The 27,718-nt window shown below is 45.2% G+C and overlaps 1 protein-coding gene across 1 annotated transcript in view; it reads left to right on the top strand.

The window, feature by feature from the left end:
* The window catches only part of sh3d21 (SH3 domain containing 21), a 112,447-nt gene that overhangs the window by 37,668 nt on the left and 47,061 nt on the right, over positions 1-27,718 (top strand). Inside the window, exons 4-9 of the mRNA XM_048558265.2 lie at positions 4,928-5,043; positions 9,666-9,783; positions 11,248-11,291; positions 13,604-13,673; positions 19,844-19,932; positions 22,513-22,608. Of these exons, the coding sequence (XP_048414222.2) occupies positions 4,928-5,043; positions 9,666-9,783; positions 11,248-11,291; positions 13,604-13,673; positions 19,844-19,932; positions 22,513-22,608 (533 nt within the window). The remainder of the gene's footprint in view (positions 1-4,927; positions 5,044-9,665; positions 9,784-11,247; positions 11,292-13,603; positions 13,674-19,843; positions 19,933-22,512; positions 22,609-27,718) is intronic.

Raw genomic sequence — 27,718 nt, forward strand, 5'->3', positions numbered from 1 at the left:
TATGGTGCCTTATCAAGGTGTGACAACAGAAACACCAGCCTACTGGTCCAGGTGAATGGAGAGATCAACACAGCAGATTAGATCAGACCATTTGCAGGAAGTAACAGTATCATTCACAATCATCGATGACACTATAACACTGCCCAGGGGGTGGGGGTGTGGGGAGTCAGAATCAAGAACTACTTTATTGTCCATATGTGATTGGAGTAACTGTTGGAATGTGTTGCTGCTTCAGGAAGTCAGAAACCAGGCTATCAGTCGCCCATGGCGTAGTAAGCGTATATGAAAATGTGTTTCGAATATGTGAGTATGGGAAATAGACACGCAGAGAGTCAAGAAGTCAGTTGACTGGGTGAAAAAGGTAAAGCTGACCACAAACAATGTGTACATAGGGTTACAAGGAGAATTTAGTCAATTTCTTTTATTGTGGAGCAGTAGGGTGAGTTCTGCATCTCTCATTGCCCATTGATTGTTACAAGCCTACACAAGCCCTCTTGGACATTTTTAATTTTAAATAAGTTTTGGTTCATGATTTTTAATTGTTGCTGAGTACCTTCAAGTTGTGGTTATATTAGAGTTCAATGGCTGTGTATTTACAGAAAGCAGGGTCCGTTTTAGTGAGATGGCTTGACAGCTGCCGTTTGATGGAGAGTAACTCCATAAGTGTAGGTTCAAATCCCACACTGGCTGAGGTTACCATAAAGGACTGTCCTTATACCCTCTCCCCTAACCTGAGGCGTGGTGGCCCTCAGGTTGAACCACAACTGGCTGTCACTCTCAAGTGAGAGAACAGCCCTGTGGCTTGGAAGACTACAGCGACGTTACCTTTTATTTACAGGAACATCTTTAGGGTTTTATGCTGCAGTGTTTCTGGCGTGGGAGTTGATCATGATGTTCAACCATAAAAGAGGTTAGAAACCTCAGCCATGGGTCTGTGGGGACAGTCTGCAAAGGGTGAGGACTCGTCACTGGGGAGTACAGCACTGGGATCACAGTTTCAAAACAAGAAGCCTCTCAATTAAGACGGAGATGAAGATGAAATTTTTCACTCAACGAGTTGGTAAACTTTGGAATTCTCTTCTCAGGATATTTGCATTCTGCTCGCAAAAAAGAGCCTGAGCTTCAAGTTGCCTGCCACCTCAACACACCACCCTGTTCCCTGGCCAGCATCTCTGCCTCAGGCTTGCTGCAGTCCTCCAGCGAAGCTCAGTGCAAACTGGAAGAACAGCACCTTATTTTCCACTAGAGATCTCTACAGCCTTCTGGACTCAATATCAAGTTGAACAATTTGAGGACTTTAGCCACTTTTTCCCATGTCCATAGTCAAACCCCCCCACACACCATGGTCTATTACACGCCACTCATTGTTTGCTACTAATAACCCCCAGTTGTAGCTATTCATTCCCCTAGGCTAAATGTTATCCATTCTTCTGTCAATCCAACTGTTCTTCTCTCTCTTTGGCCTTTATCTCCATCTATGGTTTACTCCTGACCCCCTCTCCCCACCCTATCTTCTGCATAAAAACTGACCTTTTCCTTGCTATCATCGGTTCTCAGGAAGGGTCATTGGACCTGACACATTAACTCTGATTTCTCTCCACAGATCTGCTGAGCTTTTCCAGAAATTTCTGTTTTGGAATGTGTTTGAGGCTGACTTAACCAGGATTTCGATCCATAAAGGATTCTACATTCTAATGGAAGGTCATCAACCTGAAAAGTTAGCTCCAATTTTGTCTACAAACGTTGCCTGACCTGAAAGGTTTGGTGAGTCAGAGAGGAAAGTGGATTTAAGCCACAATCAGATCAGCCATGATCGATTAACTGACAGAGCAGGTTCAAGGAGACAAATGGCCTGTTCTGCTCCTATTCTCCTTCTTATGTCTCATTAATCCAAGCGGATCTCAGCACCAATCAAATGGTTCCAATGAGGTGAATCATTGTTAGTAAGGTAGAACAGGAGGCTTGAAAGTTAGCTGGATAAATCTGAAGGAAAGGTGTTAAATTTGTTCAAGGGAAATTACAAAGACATGACACACAGATTGGTTGAGCTGGATGAGGAAGGAAGGAGGGAGATGGTCTAGTGGTATTATTGCTGGACTGTTAATCTCAAGACCAGATAATGTTCTAGGGACCCAGGTTCGAGTCCCATCATGGCAAATGGTGGAATTTGACCTCAACAAACATCAGTCTAATGATGACTATGAATCAATTGTCAGAAGAGCCCACCTGGTTCACTAATGTCTTTTTGGGAAGGAAACTGCCGTCCTTACGTGGTCTGGCCTACATGTGACTCCAGACCCACAGAAATGTGCTTGACTCTCAACTGCCCTCTGGGCAATTAGGGGTAGGCCTAGCCAGCAAAGCCCTCATCCTGTGAATGATTGAAAAAAAAAGACTTGATTATTCATTTAGGCAATGGGCAGTCATTAAAGAACTATTATGTGACTTACAACAACAATGCTATTCCTCAGGATGCAAAATCTCACAGAGGTCCAGTCAACTGTGACCAACAAAGGAAATTCAGGATTCTTTATGATTAAAAGAAAAGGCCTATAAAGTTGCCAGAAATAGCAATAAATCTCAGGACTGGGAGGTCTATGAAACATAGCAACGGAGGACAAAGAAAATGATAAGGAAAGGAAGAATAAAACATTAGATGTCTCCATGGTTAGCGCTGCTGCCTCACAGCTCAGGGACCTGGGTTTGACTCCGGCCTCAGGTGACTATTGGTGTGGAGTTTGCATGTTCTCCCTGTGTCTGTGTGGGTTTGCTCTGGTTTCCTCCTCCAGTGCAAAGATGTGCAAGTTAGGGTGGATTTGCCACGCTAAATTGCCTCATAGTGTCCAGGGGTGTGCAGGCTGGGTGGGTTAGCCATGGGAAATGCAGAGATAGGGTAGCAAAGTGTGGCTCTTTGAAGGATCAATATGGACTGAATGGCCCACCTGCACACGATAGAGATTCAATGATATTATTGCAACCTAGTAAAAGATATAAAAAATAGACTGCAAAATCTTCTATAGTATGTAAAAAAGGTAACATTTGGCTAAAATGAAAGTGGCTCCATCACAGGTAGAGTCAGGAGAATTTATAAGACTGGAAGAACCGCGGATGCTGTGAATCAGGAACGAAAGCAGAAGTTGCTGGAAAAGCTCAGCGGGTCTGGCAGCATCTGTGAAGAAAATATCAGAGTTAACGTATTGGGTCCGGTGATCCTTCCTCAGAACTGATGGTAGTTAGGAAAATGTTGGTCTATATGCAGAAAATAGGGAAGGGGATGGGGTAGGGAATAAATGACAGAATAGAGCCCAAAGAGAGAGAAGAGCAGACAAAAGAGTTGGCAATGATCTGGCTGGGAGGGTAAATAGTTGTAAATAGGGACTGTTGGTGACTAACAATAGATGGTGTGTAATTACAGTTTGTGTGTTTCTGTTTAGGAGAATTTATAATGGGGAGTAGAGAAATGACAGAGAAGCTGTATCATTACTTTGTGTCTGTTTTCTCTGATGAAGATATTAGAAATCTTCTCCAATTAGCAATCTAAGTGACTGAGGATTTGCAAGAAAATGGAGCAATTAATGGGGTTGAAGTTGATAAATTCCCAGAATCTGATAGTCTATACCCAGGCTGTTGAAGGAGATGGCTGTAGAGATAGTCAATGATGTTGGTGATTATCTTCCAACATTGTACTGATTCTGGAATAATTCCTATGGATTTCAAGGTCACCCCACTACTTAAGAAAACAAACTGAGACAGAAAACAAGAACTACATACCTATCAGCCTTCCTTCAGTTGTTAGGTAAATGCTAGAATCTGTTCTGAAGGATGTGATAACCAGGCATTTGGATCGCTAAAGATCTGAATGGGCCGAGTCAACATGGATTTGTGAATGGGAAACTTGCTGAAGATTTTGGAAGGTATTACCAACAAAACTGATAAAGGAAAGCAGATAGATTTTCAGAAGGCTTTCGATGCATTTCCCCACAGGAGGCTGGTTAGAAAAGATGAAACTACATGGAATAGGAGGTGATGTATTATATGGGTTAATCTTTGGCTAACAGGTGGATGGGAATAAATGGGTCATTCTTGTGTGCTAAGTAGGACCACAAGGATCAGTACTGAGCCCCAAGCAGTTCACAATATGTCTCAATGATTTGGAGAGCAAACGTAATATTTCCAAAGTGTAGATTATATACCAAACCAAGTGGGAAAGTGTGTTGTGAGGAAGATGTGAACCAGGAAGGTTTCGACATGCTTGGTGAATGAGCAAGAACATGGCAGGTGGAACATAATGTGGGAAAGTGTGCTTTGGTAGAGGAACATTTCTTAAATGGTCAGAGGTTTGAAACTGTAGGTACACAAAGAGCTCTCTGTTCTTGTCAATAAGTCCCTAAGGGCTAACATGTAGGTGCAGCAAGAATTTTTGCCTTTTGTAGGCATGCTTGCTAGGCCAGTGGGTTTGGTTGCAAACATTTCATCACGCTGCTGGGTAACATCGTCAGTGCACCTCCGGTGAAGCGTCGGTATTCTGTCCTAATTGTTATTTATATGCCTCGGTTTGATGGAGTGGTTGGCATTACTTCTAGTTCTGTTTCTCAGTGATTTGTACACACAGTTTATGGTCGGGGTCAGCTCTGGAAATAAAGGATGAGATCAATACAGTAACGAGAAATGACCTTGCTTCAGAAGATTCTGACAAATTACGTTGCAGTACTTCGTTGAATGACTTGGAAAGAAGTTAGGATTTAGATTCAATCATAAAACTGCCTTGGAGGCGTTCTGGGACTGCATCCCAATGCGAGGGTATAGTCAGAGGAAGAATTGCAGAGATGAGGGTATGGGAGAGCCCTGTAAGAATGATTGCTGAACGAACCAGTATCTCTATTCCTTCCAATGGAGAGAACCCTAACTGCCATGCATGTGATTACAGAGCCGGTGGTGAAGAAGAAGAAGCAGAGATGGTGTGAAGTGGTCATATCGTACAGCCCTGTGAAATCAGAAGAGCTAGAGCTCAACCTGGGAGACGTCATTGAGATCCTCGATCAGGTAAGACCCCCTTTTAAATTTCCCAGTGAGCAGGATTGTCTTCACCAGAATCCATGGTGATTCTCTCTGTCGTGTTATGTCTATTAAGGGGACAGTACAGTATGGGGACAGACTCCAGCTGAGAGTATGAGTCCCGAAGGTTGTGTTGCCTGCCTGGTGCCATGGTTACATTCCCTGTTATTTTTCACGGATTTCAAGGTTCTTGTGTGGCAGTGGTTTCTGGAACCGGAAGTCAATGAGTCAAAGGGTCTGTCTCCGTGCTGTCTGACTGTATGGCTGTGTCACATGCTGATTAGATTGTTGGAACTGCTTAATCTTTGAGGAAGCATTAGTTAAGAACATCCCCATGGGGCTAGAAGGAGCAGAAAAAGCCTATTGGCATGAACTGAATTTGACAACATTTTTATTTATTAAAGAATATATCCATTCAGTGAATTTACATTAAAGTTGTCGGAGACTGACTCACAATTTTTTTCAGGGAGTTTGTTGCAGTCCGAGGCAGCATAATCAGATGCTGGTCTACCCCTTTCATGGTGTTGAAATTTGATCAGAGACCATAAGGACTGTAATGGTTCAGGGAAATGCTCACCAATACGACATGAAACTAATGAATGATGGGCAAGTATGTACCACAGAGGTCCTGAGGAGAGGTTAACGAAACATTGGGATATTTAGCTCACAGTGATGTAAAACCTTTAAGATCATGCACAGAGAAGATACTATTGGGCCCACTGCTTTTGTACTGGCTCACTGAAAAATCCAATTTGTCCAACCTCCAAGATTTTTCCTACAACTTTGCAAATAGCTTTATTCATTCACAGTGTGGGCATCATTGACTAGGCCAACATTTATTGCCCATACCTAATTGTTAATTGTCAGAGTTGTTGAGACCCTTTGGCCCAGCTTGCCCATGCCGACCAGATATCCTATATAAATCCAGTCCCATTTGCCAGCATTTGGCCCATATCCCTCTAGACACTTCAAACTCATGTACCCATCCAGATACCTTTTAAAGTTGTAATTGTACCCACCTTCACCTCTCCTTCTCACAGATCACTCCATATGCGCACCACCCTCTGCAAGAAAAAGCTGTCCCTTAGGTCCATTTTAAATCATTCCCCTCTCATCTTAAATCTATGCCCTCTAGTTTTGGAATCCTGCACCCTGGGGAAAAGACCTTGCCTATTTACCCTATACATGCCCCTCATGATTTTATAAACCTCTACTAGGTCACCCCTCAACCTGCAACACTCCAGGGAAATAGCTCCAGCCCAATCTGTCTCTCCATATAACTCAAATCCCCCCAACCCTGGCAACATATTCAAATTAGTTTCATGAATGCTTTCTAGTTTCATAACATTCTTCTTATAGCTGGGAGACCAGAATGAACATGGTACTCCCAAGGTGGCCAAACCAATATCCTATACAGCCACATCATGACCTCCCAACTCCAATACTCAATGTACTGACCAATAAAGGCAAGCATAACAAATGGTTTCTTCACCACCCTGTCTACCTATTACTCCACTTTCAAAGAACAATGAATGTACACTCCAAGTTCTCTTTGTTCAGCAACACTCCCCATGACCTTACCATTAAGTGTTTAAGTCCTGCCTTGATTTGCCTTTCCAAAATGCAGCACCTCACATTTACCCAAACTAATCTGCCACTCCTCGAGCAATTGGCCCCTCTGATCAAGATCCCGTTGTACTCCGAGGTAACCATCTTCACTGACCACTACTTCTCCAATTTTAGTGTCATCTGCAAAGTTACTAACTGTACCTCCTATGTTTATATCAAAACCATTTAGATAAATGACAAAAAGCAGTAGATCCAGCACCGATCCTTATGGCACACCGCTGTTCACAGGCCTCCAGTCTGAAAAGCAAGTCTCCAGCACCACCCTCTGTCCTCTACCTCCTACCTTCGAGCTAGTTCAGAATCCAAATAGTTAGTTTGCCATCTCTTCCATGTAATCTAACCTTGTCGATTGCCTTACTGAAGTCCATATAGATCATGTTCACCACTCTGCCCTCATCAATCCTCTTCATCGCTTCTTCAAAAAGATCAGTCAAGCTAGTGATACTTGACTTCCCATGCACAAAGCCATGTTGACTATCCCTATCAGTCCTTCCCTTTCCAAATATATGTGCATCCTGTCCCTCAGGATTCCGTCCAACAATTTTCCCAATACCAATGTCAAGCTCAGCAGTCAAGAGTTCCCTGGCTTTACTTACCACTTTTAAAAACACAGAACATAGAACAGCACAGCTCAGTACAGGCCATTCGGCTCACAATATTATGCTGACCTATTTTCCTACTAAGATCAAGCTACCCTGCATACCCTACATTTTACTATCCTCCATGTGCCTATCCAAGAGTCGCTTAAAAGTCTCTAAAGTATCTGACTCCACTACCACTGCCGACAGCACATTCCACATGCCCAGCACCCTCTGTGTGAAGAACCCACCTCTGACATCTCCCATATACCATCCCCCAATTACCTTAAAATTATGTCCCCTCGTAATAGTCATTTCCGCTCTGGGAAAATGTCTCTGACTATCCACTTTATTTGCGCCTCTCATCCAAACTATTTCTTAAATAGCAACACTACATTAGCCAACCCCCAGTCTTCCAGCACCTCGTCTGTGGCTATTGATGATGCAAATATCTCAGTAAGGGGCCCAGCAATTGCTTCCCTAGCTTCCCACAGAGTTCTGGGCACGCCTGATCAGGCCCAAGGGATTTATCTGTCTTAATGCATTTTAAGAAGCCCAGCACCTCCTTCTCTGTAATGTGGACATTTTTCAAGATGTCGCTATTAATTTCCCCATGTTTTCTATCTTCCATATCCTTCTCCACAGTAAAAACTGATATAGAATACTTGTTGAGTATCCCCCCCATCTCCTGCGGTTCCACACCTGGTGGCCTAACTGATCTTTAAAGGTTCCTATCCTCTCTATAGTTACACTTTTGTCCTTAATATATTTATAAAATTCCTTTAGATTCTCCTTCACCCTATTTGCTAAAGCTCTCATGTACACATTTTGCACTCCTGACTCCTCTATTAAATACACTCCTACTGCCTTTATATTCCTCTAGGGATTCACTCAATCCCTGTTGTCTATACCTGACATTTCCATCCATCATTTTCTTGCCAAAGCCTCAATTTCTGTAGTCATGAACGTTCCCTACACCTACCAGCTTTGCCCTTCACCCTAACAAGGACATATTATCTCTGGGCCCTTGTTATATCATTTTTGAAGGCTTCCCATTCCAGCTGTCTCTTGGCCTGCGAACATTTACACCCAATCAACTTTGGAAGTTCTTGCCTAATACCATCAAAAATTAGCCTTCCTCCAATTTAAAACTTTAACCTTTAGATCCGATCTGTCCTTTTCCACTACTATTTTAATACTAACAGAATTATGGCCACTGGCTCCAAAGTGCTCCCCCACTGACACCTCAGCCACCTGCCCTGCCTTATTTCCCAAGAGTAGGTCAGGTTTTGCTCCTTCTCTAGCAGGTACATCACTTACTCAACCAAAAGACTTTCTTGCATACACTTGACAAATTCCTCTCAATCCAAGTCCTTAACACTATGGCAGAGCCAGTCTATGTTTGGAAAGTTAAAATCCCCACCATAAGCACCCTATTATTCTCACAGATAACTGAGATCTCCTTATAAATTTGTTTCTCAATTTCTCACTGATTATTGGGCTGTCTATAGTGCAATCCCAATATATGATCATCCTTTTCTTATTTCCCAGTTTTGCCCAAATAAATTCCCCAGATGTATTCAAAGGAATATCTTTTGTAAGTACAGCCGTAATGTTATCCTTAATCAGAAATACCACTTTCCTCTCCTCTCTTGCTCCCCTTTCTATCCTTCCTAGAGCATCTATACCCTGGAACATTAAGCTGCCAATCCTATCCATCCCTGTGCCAGTCTCTGTAATTGCTATGATATCCCAGTCCCATGTTCTCAACCATGTCCTGAGTTCATCTGCCTTCCCTGTTGCAACAAAATCTGGAGTCTCAAGCATAGAAGTTTATATCATCTTTGTCATCTGATTCAATAGACAGATTAAGTTTAAACTAAAAATTCATCCAGCAGGAAAAGTGTTCCCTGCTTTGTCATCACTGACTGTTGTCTGCTTATATTTGGGATTGGAAGATTGCTGTGTATTCCTGATCATAAAGACACACTGCATTGTAAAAAACATTCTCCTCATCTCCTTGATAATAAAATGTGGGGCTGGATGAACTCAGCAGGCCCAGCAGCATCTCAGGAGCACAAAAGCTGACGTTTCGGGCCTAGACCCTTCATCAGTGCTCCTGAGATGCTGCTGGGCCTGCTGAGTTCATCCAGCCTCACATTTTATTATCTTGGATTCTCCAGCATCTGCAGTTCCCATTATCTCTGATACAATTCCTCCTCATCTCCTTCTTGCCTTTGTTGCTAATCTATGCCTGTGCTTACAGATATACCTAATAATGGAAACAGATTCTTACAATCTATTTTATCAAAACCTCTCATTCTGATAAACAGAATCTTGCTCAGTCATTACACTATGCCAAACTTCATCCAACTTATTTAAAAGTTTGTTTTTGCCTTCCAGATTGAAGATGGTTGGTGGATAGGAAGGAAGAATGGACAAGCTGGGAGTTTCCCATCTAATTTTGTCATGGAAATAGACAACACAGAAAGGAAGGCCAAGAGGTCCATTACTGAGTCTGGTATGAATCTTCAATTTATTGTGTTCAACAATCCAAGTGATAGAGGGTTCACTCTCATGATCAATATTCACTTAGATACAACATTGCTTGTCACTCCTGTAAGAGGATCCTGAATTCCTGATAATCTGAAGATCACCTTCACTCTATCAGATCTCGTGAAAGAAGAGAATGATGCTGAGGATGAAACAATAAGATCTCACATTCAGTCACTGGCTACTGTGCTCGTGTTGAGATTACTGTATGAATTTTATTTACCTTTAAGAGGCAGAACTCCTGCGGCAAAGTAAATACTGAATCTGCAAATTAATTCATCATGTTTAATGATTACGAATTAACAGTAATTTGATGTAACAATAATATTACTCAATTCAGACTTTCCTAGAAAAGTATATTCAACCTTCGCTGCTTCTTGTCTCATAGGAAACACAGTCGCTACTCTCCCCCTGACAGGCAGACCTTACAACTAGCAGCCCCTGAGCTAATCACCACTACTAACACTTCATTATCTTCATATCTCAACTTAGAGCGTCTGGTTGGAAAGGACGTGAGGTTATTCTGTCTCCCTCACTGTTGCAGGCATTAAGCTCCCTGCCCTTTTCAGTGAAAGAGAAAAGCAAAGTTTAATGCCTGAGCCTAGCCCTCCCCTCCTCTCTTGCCCTATCTTCCTCAGCTTTCTAAGTTAACAATTGGTTAGCCAAGACAACTAATATGACCGATAATAATGTATGCATCCAGACTCTGACACATTCTGCGGAAGGGTCACTGGACTCGAAATGTTAACTCTGATCTCTCCTCACAGACGCTGCCAGATCCGTTAAGCATTTCCAGCAATTTCTGCTTTTGCTTCTGATTTACAGCCCCTGCAGTTCTTTCGGTTTTCATCTAATGCTCTTGCTGGATTGCATATGGCAAATGGTCAGGTGGCTTCATCTCTGTCCATAGCTTCATTAATATATCCAGTTTAAAGCAATACAGCTCTTAAAGCAATAACTCTTACATTCTTGCATTTAATTTGAATAGGCAGCCTCGGGCAACCAAACAAATCTTAATTTGTCATAAGTAGCCTCCAACATTGTGGGGTTGCTTTGGATGAACAGTCTATGTTACCAGCTTATGGAATTGATGGCCTCTGAACACTGAGGCAGGAATGTGAACAACCAGTGAAATAATTACAGCAGTGTGATGAAATGTGGGAGAAGATCGAAAATATTCGTTAGTGTAGTTGGAGGTTGGAATACAAAATGTCCAGAAGATCACTGCCCAGATGAAAGGAGTGGGGTAAAATGATATAAATGCTATACAGGGTTCTAGATGATGTATTTCAACACAAGCACTTAGCGTTTGTGGGAAAGGGCTTTAGTAACAATTACCAGGCACTAAATCTGATTATGCTGAGAACAGTAAACGGAAGACCATCATGCTCCAGTTTCATGCCATTTCTTACCATAACCTTTCTCTCCTTAGATTTCGGTGCCTTGAATCAAAGTGGACCAAGCTCAGACATCCAGGTAAAACAGCAAGAGTCCCTCTGATAAGGAGAAGCAATAGCACTCTCAGTGTTGCAGTCAGCTTCTGGCAACCTACTCCTTCCCTGAATAATGGTGGTGGGGCCTGGTGGGGGAGCGTGGTTGGTTGGGGATGGGGAGAACGGTAAAGCTGTCACACTGAGGTTGAATTGTGCAGTTTTGCTATGATGTATCCAGCAGACAACACTCACATTTTCTAATGAAGCCAACATATTAACCTGTCATTATGTACTTACAACAAAACAACCAAGGAGCCATTAGTCTATTCTTACAATTTACAATTGGACCTTGGTAATGTACCAGCTTCCACAAGTCACACAGTCACTGACTCAAGTGTCAGGTGGTGTAGTGCGGATAAAGCCTGTGCATGGAAGGTTGGAGTGAATCCATGGCCTGGTGTCAACCAGTGTCCATCTTATAATACAGGCACAATGGGGGTCTCCAGTGATCCATAAATTGTACTTAGGCATTGAGAACTCTCAGTGCCTGGCCCAACCATCAACGGAATTGCTGAAGAGCCAGGGTTTCTTTGCACCAGCTTCCAAAGGCAACACATTATATTCAGTCCCTGTTATGCCTGACTGAGAAATTGCTAAAATAAAGGGCCATTGCTGTTGAAGCCTTTTGTCTCGCACTCATCAGCACAGGCACAAAAATGCCAAAGGGAACAACAAGTTTCGGTGCTGAATAGTTAACAGATTTGATCTGGTTTATTGAGATATTGCGAGGCGAATGCCTCAGGAGATATCGTCCCACATGCTTTCTTTTATTCAAAAAAAAGCAATGCCTGGATATATTCATTTTGCCTGCAGAGAACAGGACCTTTCATATGAATGTGTGTAGCTACTAGCAAGCATAGGTCTACCAACTTGTGAGCTCAACTGATAGTATTCAATTAGTTGTTAGTTGATCTTTAGCATATTTAGGACTGTTCAACAAATGCTATCCAACTGCAGAAGTGCAACTAACATTAGACATCGTGTTCTGAGTTTTGCAATGCAGTTTGGTTCAGTATGGTCAATATTCTGCCAGTTGTGAACAGTTCAAGAGACATGCAGAATATAGTTACTGAGATGTACTGGTGCTGAAATTCATAGAATTCCTACAATGTTGAAGCAGACCATATGGCCCATCAGGTCCACGTTGACCCTCCAAATAAAACCCCATCCGGATCCAACCATCCTACCCTATCCCTGCAACCCTGCAATTCCCATGGTTAATCCACCTAACGTGCACATCCTTGCATGTTATGAGCAATTTCCCATGGCCAATCCACCTAACCTGCATGTCTTTGGACTGTGGGAGGAAACCGGAGCACCCGGAAAAAACCCACGCAGACACGGGGAGAATGTACAAACTCCACACAGAGTCACCCGAGGGTGGAATTGAACCCGAGTCCCTGGCGCTGTGAGGCTGCAGTGCTAACCACTGAGTCACCAGGTGATTAAAGTACCCAGTACCCATTGGCTAGTTCAGAAATCAATGAGTTCTCTGCCACAATCTACTGCAAGCTACTTTCGCTGGTCAATGTAAATGCTGGGAATCCTACAGCTCTATATGCTGCAAGTTTGGCATCTTTAATAACCTTGTAAGTAGGCCTAAACCAATCACGCACTGACCATGTTTGGTACTAAAATAGGACACAACAAAGGTATACTACAACCAATCAAACTGGAGCTGGCGAGTAATCAGCACCACTTTCCTCCTTTGAAATTTGGCATTCTTGTGTTGGTCCTGATGAGCGTAACATAAAAAGCTTCAAATGTTGCTCACTGAGTAACTCTCAAGTTGTGAACTATCAAGTGACTATGAGTGAGGAATGTTTAAGACTGACAGTGTGCCAAAGAAATATGAAAAAAAACAGAATATTATTCAGGATTAGAGATAATGGAACTCAGTTGCTGTAGAATCTGAAATAACAAAGTGTAGAGCTGGATGAACACAGAAGGCCAAGCAGCAACTCAGGAGCACAAAAGCTGACGTTTCGGGCCTAGACCCTTCATCAGAAAATGGGGAGGGGGAGAGGGTTCTGAAATAAATAGGGAGAGAGGGGGAGGCAGATCAAAGATGGATAGAGGAGAAGATAGGTGCAGAGGAGACAGACAAGTTAAAGGGCTGGGGATGGAGCCGGTAGAGGTGGCTACCTCCCCACCTACATTCAACTTTACTGGCTCCATTCCCGCCATTTTAACTTGTCTCATAGTTGACTCTAGAAAATTATAATCCATTGTTAATTTAAGAAAAGTGTCAACATGTTTGCTATTGAAGCTAAAATGTCTTTTTTTTACATATAGGTCCCAACATTTAGATCAGCGCACCCAAGTGCAAACCTTGGGAATACTGGAGCTGGGAGACAACAGTTAGGTTTGTATCAGAGTATTTATACACAAACGCTAGAAGCTACACTTGCTGGTCTTTTGCTATTGTTAAGGGCTGGTGTGGTACACAGACACATTAATGAACATTGGCATGGAATGGAGGAGTGGTGGATTTTGTCTGAGATCAAGTTTGGGAACTTATCCTTGGAAATGTGGGACGGTGATTGGAACCCAAACACCTCAAAGTGAGACAGAGTCATCCAGCAGTTCCTGTGCAGTTGGCATCAGTATTAGATTAGATTAGGCTCCCTACAGTGTGGAAACAGGCCCTTCGGCCCAACAAGTCCACGCCGTCCTTTGAAGCATCCCACCCAGACCCATTCCCTTATAACCCACACACCCCTGAACACTACGCGCAATTTAGCATGGCCAATCCACCTAAACTGCACATCTTTGGATTGTGGGAGGAAACCGGAGCATCCAGAGGAAACCCACGCAGACACGGGGAGAATGTGCAAACTCCACACAGACAGTTACCTGAGGCTGGAATCGAACCCGGGTCCCTGGCGCTGTGAGGCTGCAATGCCAACCACTGAGCCGCCGTGCTGCCTCGGAGTAGGGTGGGTCTAGAGGAAGTTGTCTGGCTGAGGAGAAACTTAGGGACTGTTCATCCATCACAAGGCAAGCAACAGGAACTACCTAACCTGTTACCAGAGCAAGCCCAGTCAAACACATAGCTCTTAATAAAGGCAAAATACCGAGGACGCTGGACATCTGAACCAAACACGGAAGATGTTGTCGAAACTCATCAAGTTTGGCAGCATCTATGGAAAGAGAAACAGAGTTAATGTTTCAAGTCCAGTGGGAAGCAGTAGGGCACAGGTCTCTGGCACAGAGTCTGTCCCTGCTGCTCAGAAGGGAAGGGGGAAAAGGAGCAGAGCATTAGTCATTGGGGACTCCATAGTTAGGGGGACAGATAGGAGGTTCTGTGGGGACGAGAGAGACTCACGGTTGGTGTGTTGCCTCCCAGGTGCCAGGGTGCGTGATGTCTCTGATCGTGTTTTTGGGATCCTTAATGGCGAGGGGGAGCAGCCCCAAGTCGTGGCCCACATTGGCACCAACGACACAGGTAGGAAGAGAGATGGGGATTTAAGGCTGAAATTCAGGGAGCTAGGATGGAAGCTGAGAGCTAGGACGAACAGAGTTGTTGTCTCTGGTTTGTTGCTCCTGCCACGTGCTAGTGAGGCGAGGAATAGGGAGAGAGAGGAGTTGAACACGTGGCTACAGGGATGGTGCAGGAGGGAGGGTTTTGGATTCTTGGATACTTGGGGCTCTTTCTGGGGTAGGTGGGACCTCTACAAGCAAGATGGTTTTCACCTGAACCATAGGGGTACCGATATCCTGGGGGGGAAATTTGCTAAGGCTATTCGGGTGGGTTTAAACTAATTCAGCAGGGGGATGGGCACCAAAATTGTAGTTTGAGTATAGAAAAGGCTGACAGTAGGATGGTCCGAAATAAAGTTTCAGGGATGCAAGATGGCACCGGCAAGCAAGAAGTTGGTTTGAAGTGGGTCTACTTCAATGCCAGGGGCATCCGGAATAAGGTGGGTGAACTTGCAGCATGGGTTAGTACCTGGGACTTCGATGTTGTGGCCATTTCGGAGACATGGATAGAGCAGGGACAGGAATGGTTGTTGCAGGTTCCAGGATTTAGATGTTTCAGTAAGAACAGAGAAGATGGTAAAAGGGGCGGAGGTGTGGCATTGTTGGCCAAGGACAGTATTACAGTTGCAGAAAGGATGTTTGGGGGCTCGTCAACTGAGGTAGTATGGGCTGAGGTTAGAAACAGGAAAGGAGAGGTCACCCTGTTGGGAGTTTTCAATAGGCCTCCGAATAGTTCTAGAGATGTAGAGGAAAGGATAGCAAAGATGATACTCGATAGGAGTGAGAGAGACAGGGTAGTTGTCATGGTGGACTTCAACTTTCCAAATATTGACTGGGAACACGATAGTTCAAGCACTATAGATCGGTCAGTTTTTGTCCAGTGTGTGCAGGAGGGCTTCCTGACACAGTATGTAGATAGGCCAACAAGCGGCAAAGCCACATTAGATTTGGTACTGGGTAATGAGCCTGGCCAAGTGTTAGATTTGGAAGTAGATGAGCCCTTTGGTGATAGCGATCACAATTCTGTTATGTTTACTTTAGTGATGGAATGGGATAGGTGTATACCACTGGGCAAGAGTTATAGCTGGGGGAAAGGCAATTATGATGAGATTAGGCAAGATTTAGGGAGCGTAGGATGGGGAAGGAAACTGCAGGGGATGGGCACATTAGAAATGTGGAGCTTATTCAAGGAAAAGCTCCTGTGTGTCCTAGATAAGTATGTACCTGTCAGGCAGGGAGGAAACTGTAGAGTGCGGGAGCCGTGGTTTACGAAGGAGGTGGAATCTCTCTTCAAGAGGAAGAAGAAGGCTTCTGTTAGGATGAGATGTGAAGGCTCAGTTAGGGCACTTGAGGGCTAAGAGGTTGCCAGGAAAGTCTAAAGAGAGAGCTCAGAAGAGCCAGGAGGAGACATGAGAAGTTGTTGGCAGATGGGATCAGGATAAACCCTAAGGCTTTCTATAAGTATTTAAGGAATGACGAAAGTAAGATTACGCCCAATCAAGAATAGTAGTGTTAAGTTGTGTGTGGAGTCAGATGAGATAGGGGAAGCGCTAAATGAATATTTTTCAACAGTATTCACTCTAGAAAACGACAATGTTGTCGAGGAGAACACTGGGATACAGGCTACTAGACTAGGTGGGATTGAGGTTTACCAGGAAGAGGTATTAGAAATCCTACAGATGGTGAAGATAGATAAGTCCTCCGGGCCGGATGGGATTTATACTGGGATCCTCTGGGAAGCCAGGGACGAGATTGCCAAGCCTCTGGCATTGATCTTTAACTCGCCATTGCCTACAGGAATAGTGCCAGATGACTGTGGTTCCCCTGTTCAAGAAGGGGAGTAGAGACAACCCTGGTAATTATAGACCAGTGAGCCTTACCTCAGATGTTGGAAAAGTGTTGGAAAAGGTTATAAGGGATAGGATTTATAATCATCTAGAAAAGAATAAATTGATTAGGGATAGTCAGCACGGTTTTGTGAAGGGAAGGTCGTGCCTCACAAACCTTATTGAGTTCTTTGAGAAGGTGACCAAACAGGTAGATGAGAGTAAACCGGTTGATGTGGTGTATATGGATTTCAGCAAGGCGTTCGATAAGATTTCCCACAGTAGGCTATTGTACAAAATGCGGAGGAATGGAATTGTGGGAGATATAGCAGTTTGGATCAGAAATTGGCTTGCTGAAAGAAGACAGAGGGTGGTCGTTGATGGGAAATGTTCATCCTGGAGACCAGTTACTACCGGTGTACCGCAAGGGTCGGTGTTGGGTCCACTGCTGTTTGTCATTTTTATAAATGACCTGGATGAGGGCGTAGAAGGGTGGGTTAGTAAATTTGCAGACGACACTAAGGTCGGTGGAGTTGTGGTTAGTGACGAAGGATGCTGTAGGTTGCAGAGAGACATAGGTAAGCTGCAGAGCTGGGCTGAGAGGTGGCAAATGGAGTTTAATGCAGACAAGTGTGAGGTGATGCACTTTGGTAGGAGTAACTGGAATGCAAAGTACTGGGCTAATGGTAAGATTCTTAGTAGTGTAGATGAGCAGAGAGATCTCGGTGTCCATGTACACAGACCCTTGAAAGTTGCCACCCAGGTTGACAGGGCTGTAAGAAGGCATACAGTGTTTTAGCTTTTATTAATAGAGGGATCGAGTTCCGGAACCAAGAGGTTATGGTGAAGCTGTACAAAACTCTGGTGCGTCCGCACTTGGAGTATTGCGTACAGTTCTGGTCACCGCATTATAAGAAGGATGTGGAAGCTTTGGAAAGGGTGCAGAAAAGATTTACTAGGATGTAGCCTGGTATGGAGGGAAGGTCTTATGAGGAAAGGCTGAGGGACTTGAGGCTGTTTTCATTAGAGAGAAGAAGGTTGAGAGGTGACTTAATTGAAACATATAAAATAATCAGAGGGTTAGATAGGGTGGATAGGGAGAGCCTTTTTCCTAGGATGGTGACGGCGAGCACGAGGGGGCATAGCTTTAAATTGAGGGGTGAAAGATATAGGACAGATGTCAGAGGTAGTTTCTTTACTCAGAGAGTAGTAAGGGAATGGAACGCTTTGCCTGCAATGGTAGTAGATTCACCAACTTTGGGTACATTTAAGGCGTCATTGGATAAGCATATGGACGTACATGGAATAGTGTAGGTTAGATGGGCTTGAGATCGGTATGACAGGTTGGCACAACATCGAGGGCCGAAGGGCCTGTACTGTGCTGTAATGTTCTATGTTCTATGTTCTAAGCAGAGCAGAGTCCTGATAAAGAGTTACATCAGGTTTGAAACATTAACTCTGTTCCTCTTTCCACAGTTGTTGCCAGATCTACTGAGTTTCTCCAGCTTTTTCTGTTCTTGTTACACAGTTCTTAATGCTGAGGATGAACAGAACGTTTGTCAATGTCAATGGAGATTCCATAAGCCACATTTCTCTAGGGAGCTGCCACACTAAGCCTTCATTACCTGACAATGTCTTTCCTTTGGATCCTTGCTGTCCAGAGTGTCGCCACATTTCTCTAGGGAGCTGCCACACTAAGCCTTCATTACCTGACAATGTCTTTCCTTTGGATCCTTGCTGTCCAGAGTGTCAGTGGGATGGATAAAGATTGCCAAAAGGGTGGGGGCAAGGGGATTACTTGGCTTTATTGACAATGGATGGATTCACTGTTTTACTGATGAAGCTTTGTAACCGTTCCTCACTGGGTTCCAGGGAAATCACATCAGTTGTGCGAGCAGAGAGAAAATATGCCAGATTTTCAGAAAAGTCTCACCAATTAATGTAAGTTACCTCAGTTATAGGAGGAGAACAAGGAGATTGAAGGTAAGCTGGGTGGATGGAAGGATAAGAGGCTGGAGTAAGATCAAAGTATGTTAGCACATTGGCACCCACAGAAGTTCACATTTAAGTTCAGACTCTCCACTTCCACCATCTGGCAGTGTCTGCTGAAGCCTCTGGTTGGCACTCTATTGGGAGTTTTAAAGCATCAAAATAATCTATTGATTTCTGCTAATGAACAGCTGCAGCTAACGCACGTGTGGCGTGATGTATAATGTCTGTCTTGATTATTCACATGACTCACACTATTGCAGGAAGTTTACTCAGAAGTTGTACTATATATTGTTTCTTCCTCCTTTCCCTGGGCTGACCTTGAGGTACTAAACACAGATAGCTGAGCATTGTAGGTTGGCATTGTAGGTCTGAATCTAGTCCCATTCTCAGTTGACATGTGTACCTTCCAATATGGACAGTGCCTAACAAGCTTGTGAGAAAGACTGGCACATTTCCCCCTGCCCTAGCCTAGACACTGAGGTCAAATGTAACAACTCTGCTCGTAGCCTGGCCAGGATCACCTAACCCTGACATCAAGCGGAACCTGAGACTCTAATGGGCCGATCACCCAAAAGGGAAGTCAGACACATTGGGCAGGATGTTTTGAACCATGGGGATTCACCCCTCCCCAGCAATGCCCCGCAGCTTTTGGAAGGACACCCCCCTCCCACCATCCCCAGCAATGCACAGCAGCTTTTGGAAGGAGCTCCCCCCCCCCCCCATAACCCAATCATCCCAGGAATATCCAGCAGGCACTGGAGTACTCTGAGGAGGGTCAGTAGACTGAAGGTGGGACATCTACCCCTCACCCAGGAGGAAGTCCTGTCTTTAAGCCAATCCGATTGGCTGGTGGCTCAGGACCAAGAGTGCCATCAGGAGTGGCAGCCATTTGATGGTGCAGGAAGAGGCTCTGTAGCCTGCAGAGGGGTAGGCCAAAGATGTCTTTAAAAACAATTACCACTGGGCACAATGGGGAGCCTGGTAAAATGGCACTCAAAAGTAAAACCTTTATATATCCAAATTGGTTCATCATCTCCTTGTGTCCAGAAGGCTGTCAACCTCTCACCGGCGTAAGTAAAATTCATCAACGTAGTCAGAGAATCGTTCTGCCATTGTGCCCCTCCCCACCTCCCCTGACCTTAGCAACCCTCATCCTTGTTCCCACAAAGGACCATTTAGATTCTCCCATTATTTTAGGGTCTGCTTTGTTTTATGGAGTAATCTTGCTTTTCAGAATACTATAAAGCAATATTTGACTACATTGCAAGCGCAGAGGATGAACTTAATCTACGCAAAGGAGATGTCATCCTAGTATTGGAGAAGGTAATCGTTTTTCATGTATTATCGTATCAGAGCTTCAATGAAATAAATCACATACAATGCTGATAAACTCTGTAAACTTACTGTCAGAAACAACTGGATTTAAAGACTATCTTCAAAGACCCTTCTTGGCTTCACCAGCAGGTTTGGATCTCCAAGATCAGCTCAGTAGGGAAGGTGCTCTTAATTTGTGGATGGCATGGTTGCTCAGTGGTTAGCACTGTTCCTTCACTATGCTAGGGACCCAGGTTCAATTTCACTCTTGGGAGACTGTCTGTGTGGAATTTGTACATTCTCCACCTGTCTATGTGGGTTTCCACATTGGTGCTCTGGTTTGTTCCCATCACCCAAAGTTGGGTGTGCTGGCCATGCTAAATTGCCCACAGTGTGCAGGTTAAGCGGTTTACAGGGTTGCAGGGAAGGGGTGGGTCTAGGTGGGAAGCTCTTTGGAGGGTTGGTTTGGACTTGATGGGCCAAATGACCTGTTTTCACACCGTAGGGATTTTAAGTTGGAAAAGCATGCTTTTGTATTGATCAACAACTGTAAATGCTGAAAAAGTAGGCGTACAAATATTTCTCTTGCAACATGTTAGTTGTGTTCTTCTGTGACCTCATGTTATAGGGAAATCTTTATCCTGTACAGCATGAAGTTTGCTTTACCCAAACTGCATCCCCTATTCGTCAATGGCATTGCAGCTAATTCGCATTTAATGAAACATGCATTCTAGCAGAAATACCTTATCCACGGCCTACAGCATTAACACTGGTGTTGAGTTAAAATAAAAACCACAACTCGACACTAGAAGTGTCTGCAGTGCAACAAAATATGTTATGCACTTTGTGCAGGTTGAAATAAAGAAAGCAAACCGAGCAGTGGGTGGGTGAGCAAAAGGAGAATCAAAGATCTGAACTTTGAGTGGCTTCTGACTGGAACACAGCCTGGCAGAAAAGGGAGGGAGTTGCAGAGCATGGGAACAAATTTGTGTAATCAAAAGCAGGGCGCAGAAATGAGGAAAAATGATACGTATCAGGGCTGATAGACCAAAGGATCAGAACAAAGACATAGAGCTTGAAGCTATTGGGAGGAACAAGACCACCAAGAGGTTTCGGGATGACTTCATAGCTTTTGAAATTGATGTGTGGTGGAGCCGTTGCAATTAAAGAAAATTGGTGTTAACAGAGGTTCAGGACTGAGAGGATTTTCATCAGCTCTACACTCTTTACCTTTATTCTTTAATCTGATCGAACAAACTAAATTGTTCAGAAACTTTGCCACTCATATTCAGTGCCCAAGCTATGAACAGCCTCTCCTTTATGGCAAGGGCATTTGGGACAGGGGATGCTCCCGATTGTAAAGCAGAAAAAGTGAAAGCTGCATTGTTATCCCTGGAGGAGGTCAGCCTACTACGTGTCCAGTGACTTTAACCAATAATGTTAGTACACATGGCTATCTGGTAGAGCTGAAGCAACAGCACAGTATAATCTCACATTGCGACCTGGTTTAAGCAGTAACACCAATTTCTTACATTTACTTTGCACCTATCAGTAAAATGTCACACAGTGCTTTTCAGAAATATTGACACTGAACCCAGAAATGAGATGATAGGACAGGTCAGTAAAAGTTTAGTTAAAGCGGTCGGTTTTAAAATTTGCAATCCCAATGCTGCTTTAAAAATTATTTTCAAACTTTAAAACTTAACCGTAAAAGTTAAAAGCACACACAGGCATTAATTTATCCTTGTATAAACTAAAATGCATTTGATTTTGAGCTTGAGCTGTGAGTGTATTGGTGTGAATCAGTTCACAGTAAGTATTCTTACCACAGGAGCTAACTGCAGTGGTCAGTTCGGTGACAATTGCATTGAGTGTGAGGTTGTTGACTTACTCGCCGAACTGGCTTGTTTTCGTTCAGACATTTCGTCACCGTGCCAGGTGACATCATCAGTGGGGCCTCCGATGAAATGATGTTACTCTACCCCTCTTGGCATTTATACTGTCTGGTGTGTTATGGTGAGTAGTGTCATTTCCAGTTTTGACCTTATGAATTTATATATGGTGTCCAATTCTATATGTTTGTTGATTGAAGTATGGGTGGAGAACCATGCCTCTAGGAATTCCCGTGTGTGTCTATGTTTGGCTTGAGCTACTATGGTTACATTGTCTCAGTTAAAGCGATGGCCTTCATTGTCTGAATGTGCAGATATTAAGGAGTTTAAATGGAACAAGTTAACCATAGTAGTCCAAGCCAAACATAGACACACACGGGATTTCCTCGAGGCATGGTTCTCCACCCGTAATGCAATCAGCAAACATGTCGAATTGGACCCCATATACAAACCCATACGGATCAAAACCAGAAATGACAGTACGCACCATAACGAACCGGGCAGTATAAATTCCAAATGGAGTAGAAGAACATCACTTCATCGGAGGCTCTACTGATGATGTCACCAAGGATGGTGACGAAGCATCTGTAACGCGAGCAAGTCAGCAATCTCACCTACAGATTGAGCCACAGATCTTTGCTAAAACTTTATGCATTGACCATTTAAGTAGCAGTTTTTAATTCATTTCTGTTAACAGGAGTTGGAGGATGAAGGCTGGTGGGAAGGATATATGGATGGAAAGCAAGGAATATTCCCAGACAACTATGTGGTCCCTTATGTAGTAGAGACAGAGGTGAGTGTCCTTTTGACTGCTTCCTATGAGGTACTTAGGAATCCAACATGGACCTGGATGAATGAGACTATTGCATGGCATATTGGCTGGAAGTGCTGTATTGTGAAATAAAATACTGAGACACATAGGCAATGGGATTTAGCTGCAAGCACTTTTGGGCATGGAAAATATTGGGTATTACCAGACTGGAATGCTGAGATTCAAGAGGTCTCCAGTGCTGGACATCAGGGTTAATATTCATGAGGCCAGTGAAAACTGTCGAGAATGAAAGTCTCTGTGAAACGAGATTGAAGACTGAATCACTAACACTAGCAACAGATGTGTGAGGAAGTGGATCAAAACAGTAGGTGCTGGGGAAACCCAGCAGGTCTGGCAGCAACTGTGAAGAGAGAAATAAATGTTTTGAGTCCGATATGATTTTCCTCTGTTCTGCCAATTTTGTCTCTCTCTCTCTCTCTCTCTCCACAGATGCTGCCAGACCTGCTGAGTTTCTCCAGCACTGTGTTTTTGTATCAGATCTCTAGCGTTTCAGCACGTTTATATTAGTATGAAGAATGAGGATGAGGAGGAATCTGCAACCAGGTGGTGCAGGGGACTGGAGAGATCAGCTGTAGCAGATCAGCTCTCTCTGTGAAGAACGTTAATAAGCCACTTGGACATTGTCAACAACCCAGCAGATCCCCTCATTGGGACTGAGTGCAGAGCTTAATCATTTTTGATTCTCACAATGTGGGTGCCATTGATGAAGCTAGTGTTTATTTCCCATCTCAAGTTGAGCTGTTTACTCTCTGAAGTGACCAGTTAAGAGCCTTTCATGCTCAAGTACAGATTGTAAGAATTAAATACCCAGTAGTTTCTAGAGCACCCATGTTGCAGTTTTAGGGTCTGTTCCATCCTTCTTTCACAATGTTGTTTTTGCAGTTGTGTGTTAGAGCACTTTTGGTAAGAAATCTCGGCATAGGAGTTGGGACATTGTGTTGGGGTTGTACAGGACACTGGTGAGGCCTCATCTGGAGAGCTGCATCCAGTTCTGGTCACTCCCTTAGAGGAGGGTTTTATTAAGCTAAAGAGGATTCAGAAGAGATTTATCAGGATGTTGCCAGGTATGGAAGATTTGACTTATTCAGAAAGACTGAATTGGCTGGAGTTTTGTTCACTGGAGAGTGAAAGGTTGAGACGTGACCTTATAGAGTTTTAAAAATTCCTGAGGGGCATAGTTAAGGTGAAGGACAGAGGCAATAAGGTGTAGAGCTGGATGAACACAGCAGGCCAAGCAGCATCAGAGGAGCAGGAAGGCTGACATTTTGGGCCTAGGCCCTTCTACAGAAAGTGTCTAGGCCTGAAACGACAGCTTTCCTGCTCCTCTGATGCTGCTTGGCCTGCTGTGTTCATCCAGCTCCACACCTTATTATCTCAGACTCTCTAGCATCTGCAATTCCTACTGTCTCTAAGGTGAAGAATAGGTGTCTTTTCTCTATTGTGAGTGAATTTCAGATTAGCGGTTATATTTTTAAGGAGAGAGGAGAAAGGTTTAAAGAAGCGATGAAGGGCACCCTCTTTACATGGAGTGGATCATGTGTGGAATGAACTTCCAGAGGAAGTGGTGGATGTGGATACAGTTACAACATCTAAAAGACATTTAAATAAGAACATGAATAGGAAATGATTGGAGGGATTTGGGCCAAGCTCATGCAGGTGGGACTAGTTTAGTTTGGAATTATGATCGGTATATACTGGTTGGACCAAATGATCCTTTTCCATGCTGTACGACTCTATGATTCTTTTCCAAGTTTTTGAGAATGTCTACTTTATCCATGTTCTACTAAGTGTTCTGTAACATACGTCGAAGATATTAGAATGTGTCCTATTTTTCTGCTGGGTCTCCTTTCATTCTTTGACAGTTTGACTGCATCTCACATCCTTTCAAAAGTTAGAAGAACACAGCAAATTTGAAAAGAAGATCATGAGCCAAAGGACAGAATAATGAGCCAGTCTCAGTCACTGTAAGCACCCACACTTAGTAGGTGCATTCAACTGATTTTCATTCTGATGTTACTGGTTATAGTATTTTCAGTTTTCTGTTTTATGCGTTCCCTCATTAGTCCTGGTTACAGATCAGGAAATAAACAATGTGTAATACTGCTAATACCGCAAATCTGAAACATTCAACTGGCCTGGAAATAGGAATGGATAGAGGAGCAGAATTAATGTTACAGAATAGGATGGAATGGAATACTTTCTATTATACAATACTCCACAGTAGACATGCAGTGAAGCGGTTTTATCATGTCTGCCTCGAATGGCGCCAACGTAGATACAAGTACCTAGGTACAATTCTGGGATGCTAAAGAGGAATTAAAAGTAGTAGCATGATTTCACAGTGTTTAATAAAATAAGTCAGAAATAAGACATTGTTAAAAGACTGACATTACAGTCAGGTAAAACATTTCAAAAAAATGTGACATTGTAGCTCAGTGCAGAGCCTCGTCAAGGGTTCTGCCTGCCGCACCAGATCCCAGACAACAGATGTCCGTGTTCCACTGCAAGCCTCCGGTCCGGCACTCAGCTGCTCCAAGGTAAGTTCCAGTACTGCCTCCCGGACACTGGTCTTCACCTGGGACTCGCTGCCCACACTGCTCTGGGACTCACTGCCCACACTGCTCTGGGACTCGCTGCCCACACTGCTCTGGGACTCACTGCCCACACTGCTCTGGGACTCACTGCCCATACTGCTCTGGGACTCGCTGCCCACATTGCTCTGGGACTCACTGCCCACACTGCTCTGGGACTCGCTGCCCACACTGCTCTGGGACTCACTGCCCACACTGCTCTGGGACCCACTGCCCACACTGGTCTAGGACTCACTGCCCATACTGCTCTGGGACTCGCTGCCCACATTGCTCTGGGACTCACTGCCCACACTGCTCTGGGACTCGCTGCCCACACTGCTCTAGGACTCACTGCCCACACTGCTCTGGGACGCACTGCCCACACTGCTCTGGGATGCACTGCCCACACTGCTCTGGGACTCGCTGCCCACACTGCTCTGGGACTCACTGCCCACACTTCTCAGGGACTCACTGCCCACACTGCTCTCGGACTCACTGCCCACACTGCTCTGGGACTCGCTGACCACACTGCTCCAGGACTCACTGCCCACACTGCTCTGGGACTCGCTGTCCACACTGCTCTGGGACCCACTGCCCACACTGGTCTAGGACTCACTGCCCATACTGCTCTGGGACTCGCTGCCCACATTGCTCTGGGACTCACTGCCCACACTGCTCTGGGACTCGCTGCCCACACTGCTCTAGGACTCACTGCCCACACTGCTCTGGGATGCACTGCCCACACTGCTCTGGGATGCACTGCCCACACTGCTCTGGGACTCGCTGCCCACACTGCTCTGGGACTCACTGCCCACACTTCTCAGGGACTCACTGCCCACACTGCTCTCGGACTCACTGCCCATACTGCTCTGGGACTCGCTGCCCACACTGCTCTGGGACTCACTGCCCACACTGCTCTGGGACTTACTGCCCACAGTGCTCTGGGACTCGCTGCCCACACTTCTCAGGGACTCACTGCCCACACTGCTCTCGGACTCACTGCCCATACTGCTCTGGGAATCGCTGCCCACACTTCTCAGGGACTCACTGCCCACACTGCTCTGGGACTCACTGCCCACACTGCTCTGGGACACACTGCCCACACTGCTCTGGGACTCGCTGCCTATACTGCTCCGGGACTCACTGCCCACACTGCTCTGGGACTTACTGCCCACACTGCTCTGGGACTCGCTGCCCACACTGCTCTGGGACTCACTGCCCACACTGCTCTGGGATGCACTGCCCACACTGCTCTGGGACTCACTGCCCACACTGCTCTGGGACTCATTGACCACACTGCTCTGGGATGCACTGCCCACACTGCTCTGGGACGCACTGCCTACACTGCTCTGGGACTCGCTGCCCATACTGCTCTGGGACTCGCTGCCCCCACTGCTCTGGGACTCGCTGCCCACACTGCTCTGGGACTTACTGCCCACACTGCTCTGGGACTCACTGCCCACACTGCTCTGGGACTCACTGCCCACACTGCTCTGGACTCACTGCCCACACTGCTCTCGGTCTCGCTGCCCACACTGCTCTGGGACTCGCTGCCCACACTGCTCTCGGACTCGCTGCCCACACTGCTCTGGGACTCGCTGCCCACACTGGTCTGGGACTCACTGCCCACACTGCTCTCGGACTCACTGCCCACACTGCTCTTGGACTCACTGCCCACACTGGTCTGGGACTCACTGCCCACACTGGTCTGGGACTCACTGCCCACACTGTTCTGGGACTCACTGCCCACACTGCTCTCGGACTTGCTGCCCGTGTGCAGTTCCAGGACTCATTGCCCGTGTAAAGCTCTGGGAGTCACTGCCCATGTGCAGCTCTGGGACTCACTGCTCGTGTGCATCTCCAGGACTCACTGCCCGTGTAAAGCTCCGGGACTCACTGCCTGTGTAAAGCTCTGGGACTCACTGCCCGTGTGCATCTCCAGGACTCACTGCTCGTGTGCAGCTCTGGGACTCACTGCCCGTGTGCAGCTCCGGGACTCACTGCCCGTGTAAAGCTCTGGGACTCACTGCCCGTGTGCAGCTTCGGGACTCACTGCCCATGTAAAGCTCTGGGACTCACTGCCCGTGTGCAGCTCCGGGACTCACTCCCCATGTAAAGCTCTGGGACTCACTGCCCGTGTGCAGCTCCGGGACTCACTGCCCGTGTAAAGCTCTGGGACTCATTGCCCGTGTGCTGATTCGGGACTCACTCCCCGTGTGCAGCTCAGGGACTCACTCCCCGTGTGCAGCTCCGGGACTCACTGCCCGTGTAAAGCTCTGGGACTCACTGCCCGTGTAAAGCTCTGGGACTCACTGCCCGTGTTTGTGGCTGCTCCAGCATTCACCTCTGTGTATAACGGTGAGAGAAAGAAAAGAAAGAAAGAGAGAAGAAAGAAAAAGATCTGGTGGAGTAGAGGAGCTCTGGCAGCAGCATCATACTCTGCTGCCATCTTGCCGAAATGCAATCAGATTTATGATTTTTATGTTCAGTTAATGATCTTC

This window comes from Stegostoma tigrinum, chromosome 24 (genome assembly GCF_030684315.1).
Source record: "Stegostoma tigrinum isolate sSteTig4 chromosome 24, sSteTig4.hap1, whole genome shotgun sequence".
NCBI classification, from domain to species: Eukaryota; Metazoa; Chordata; class Chondrichthyes; order Orectolobiformes; family Stegostomatidae; genus Stegostoma; species Stegostoma tigrinum.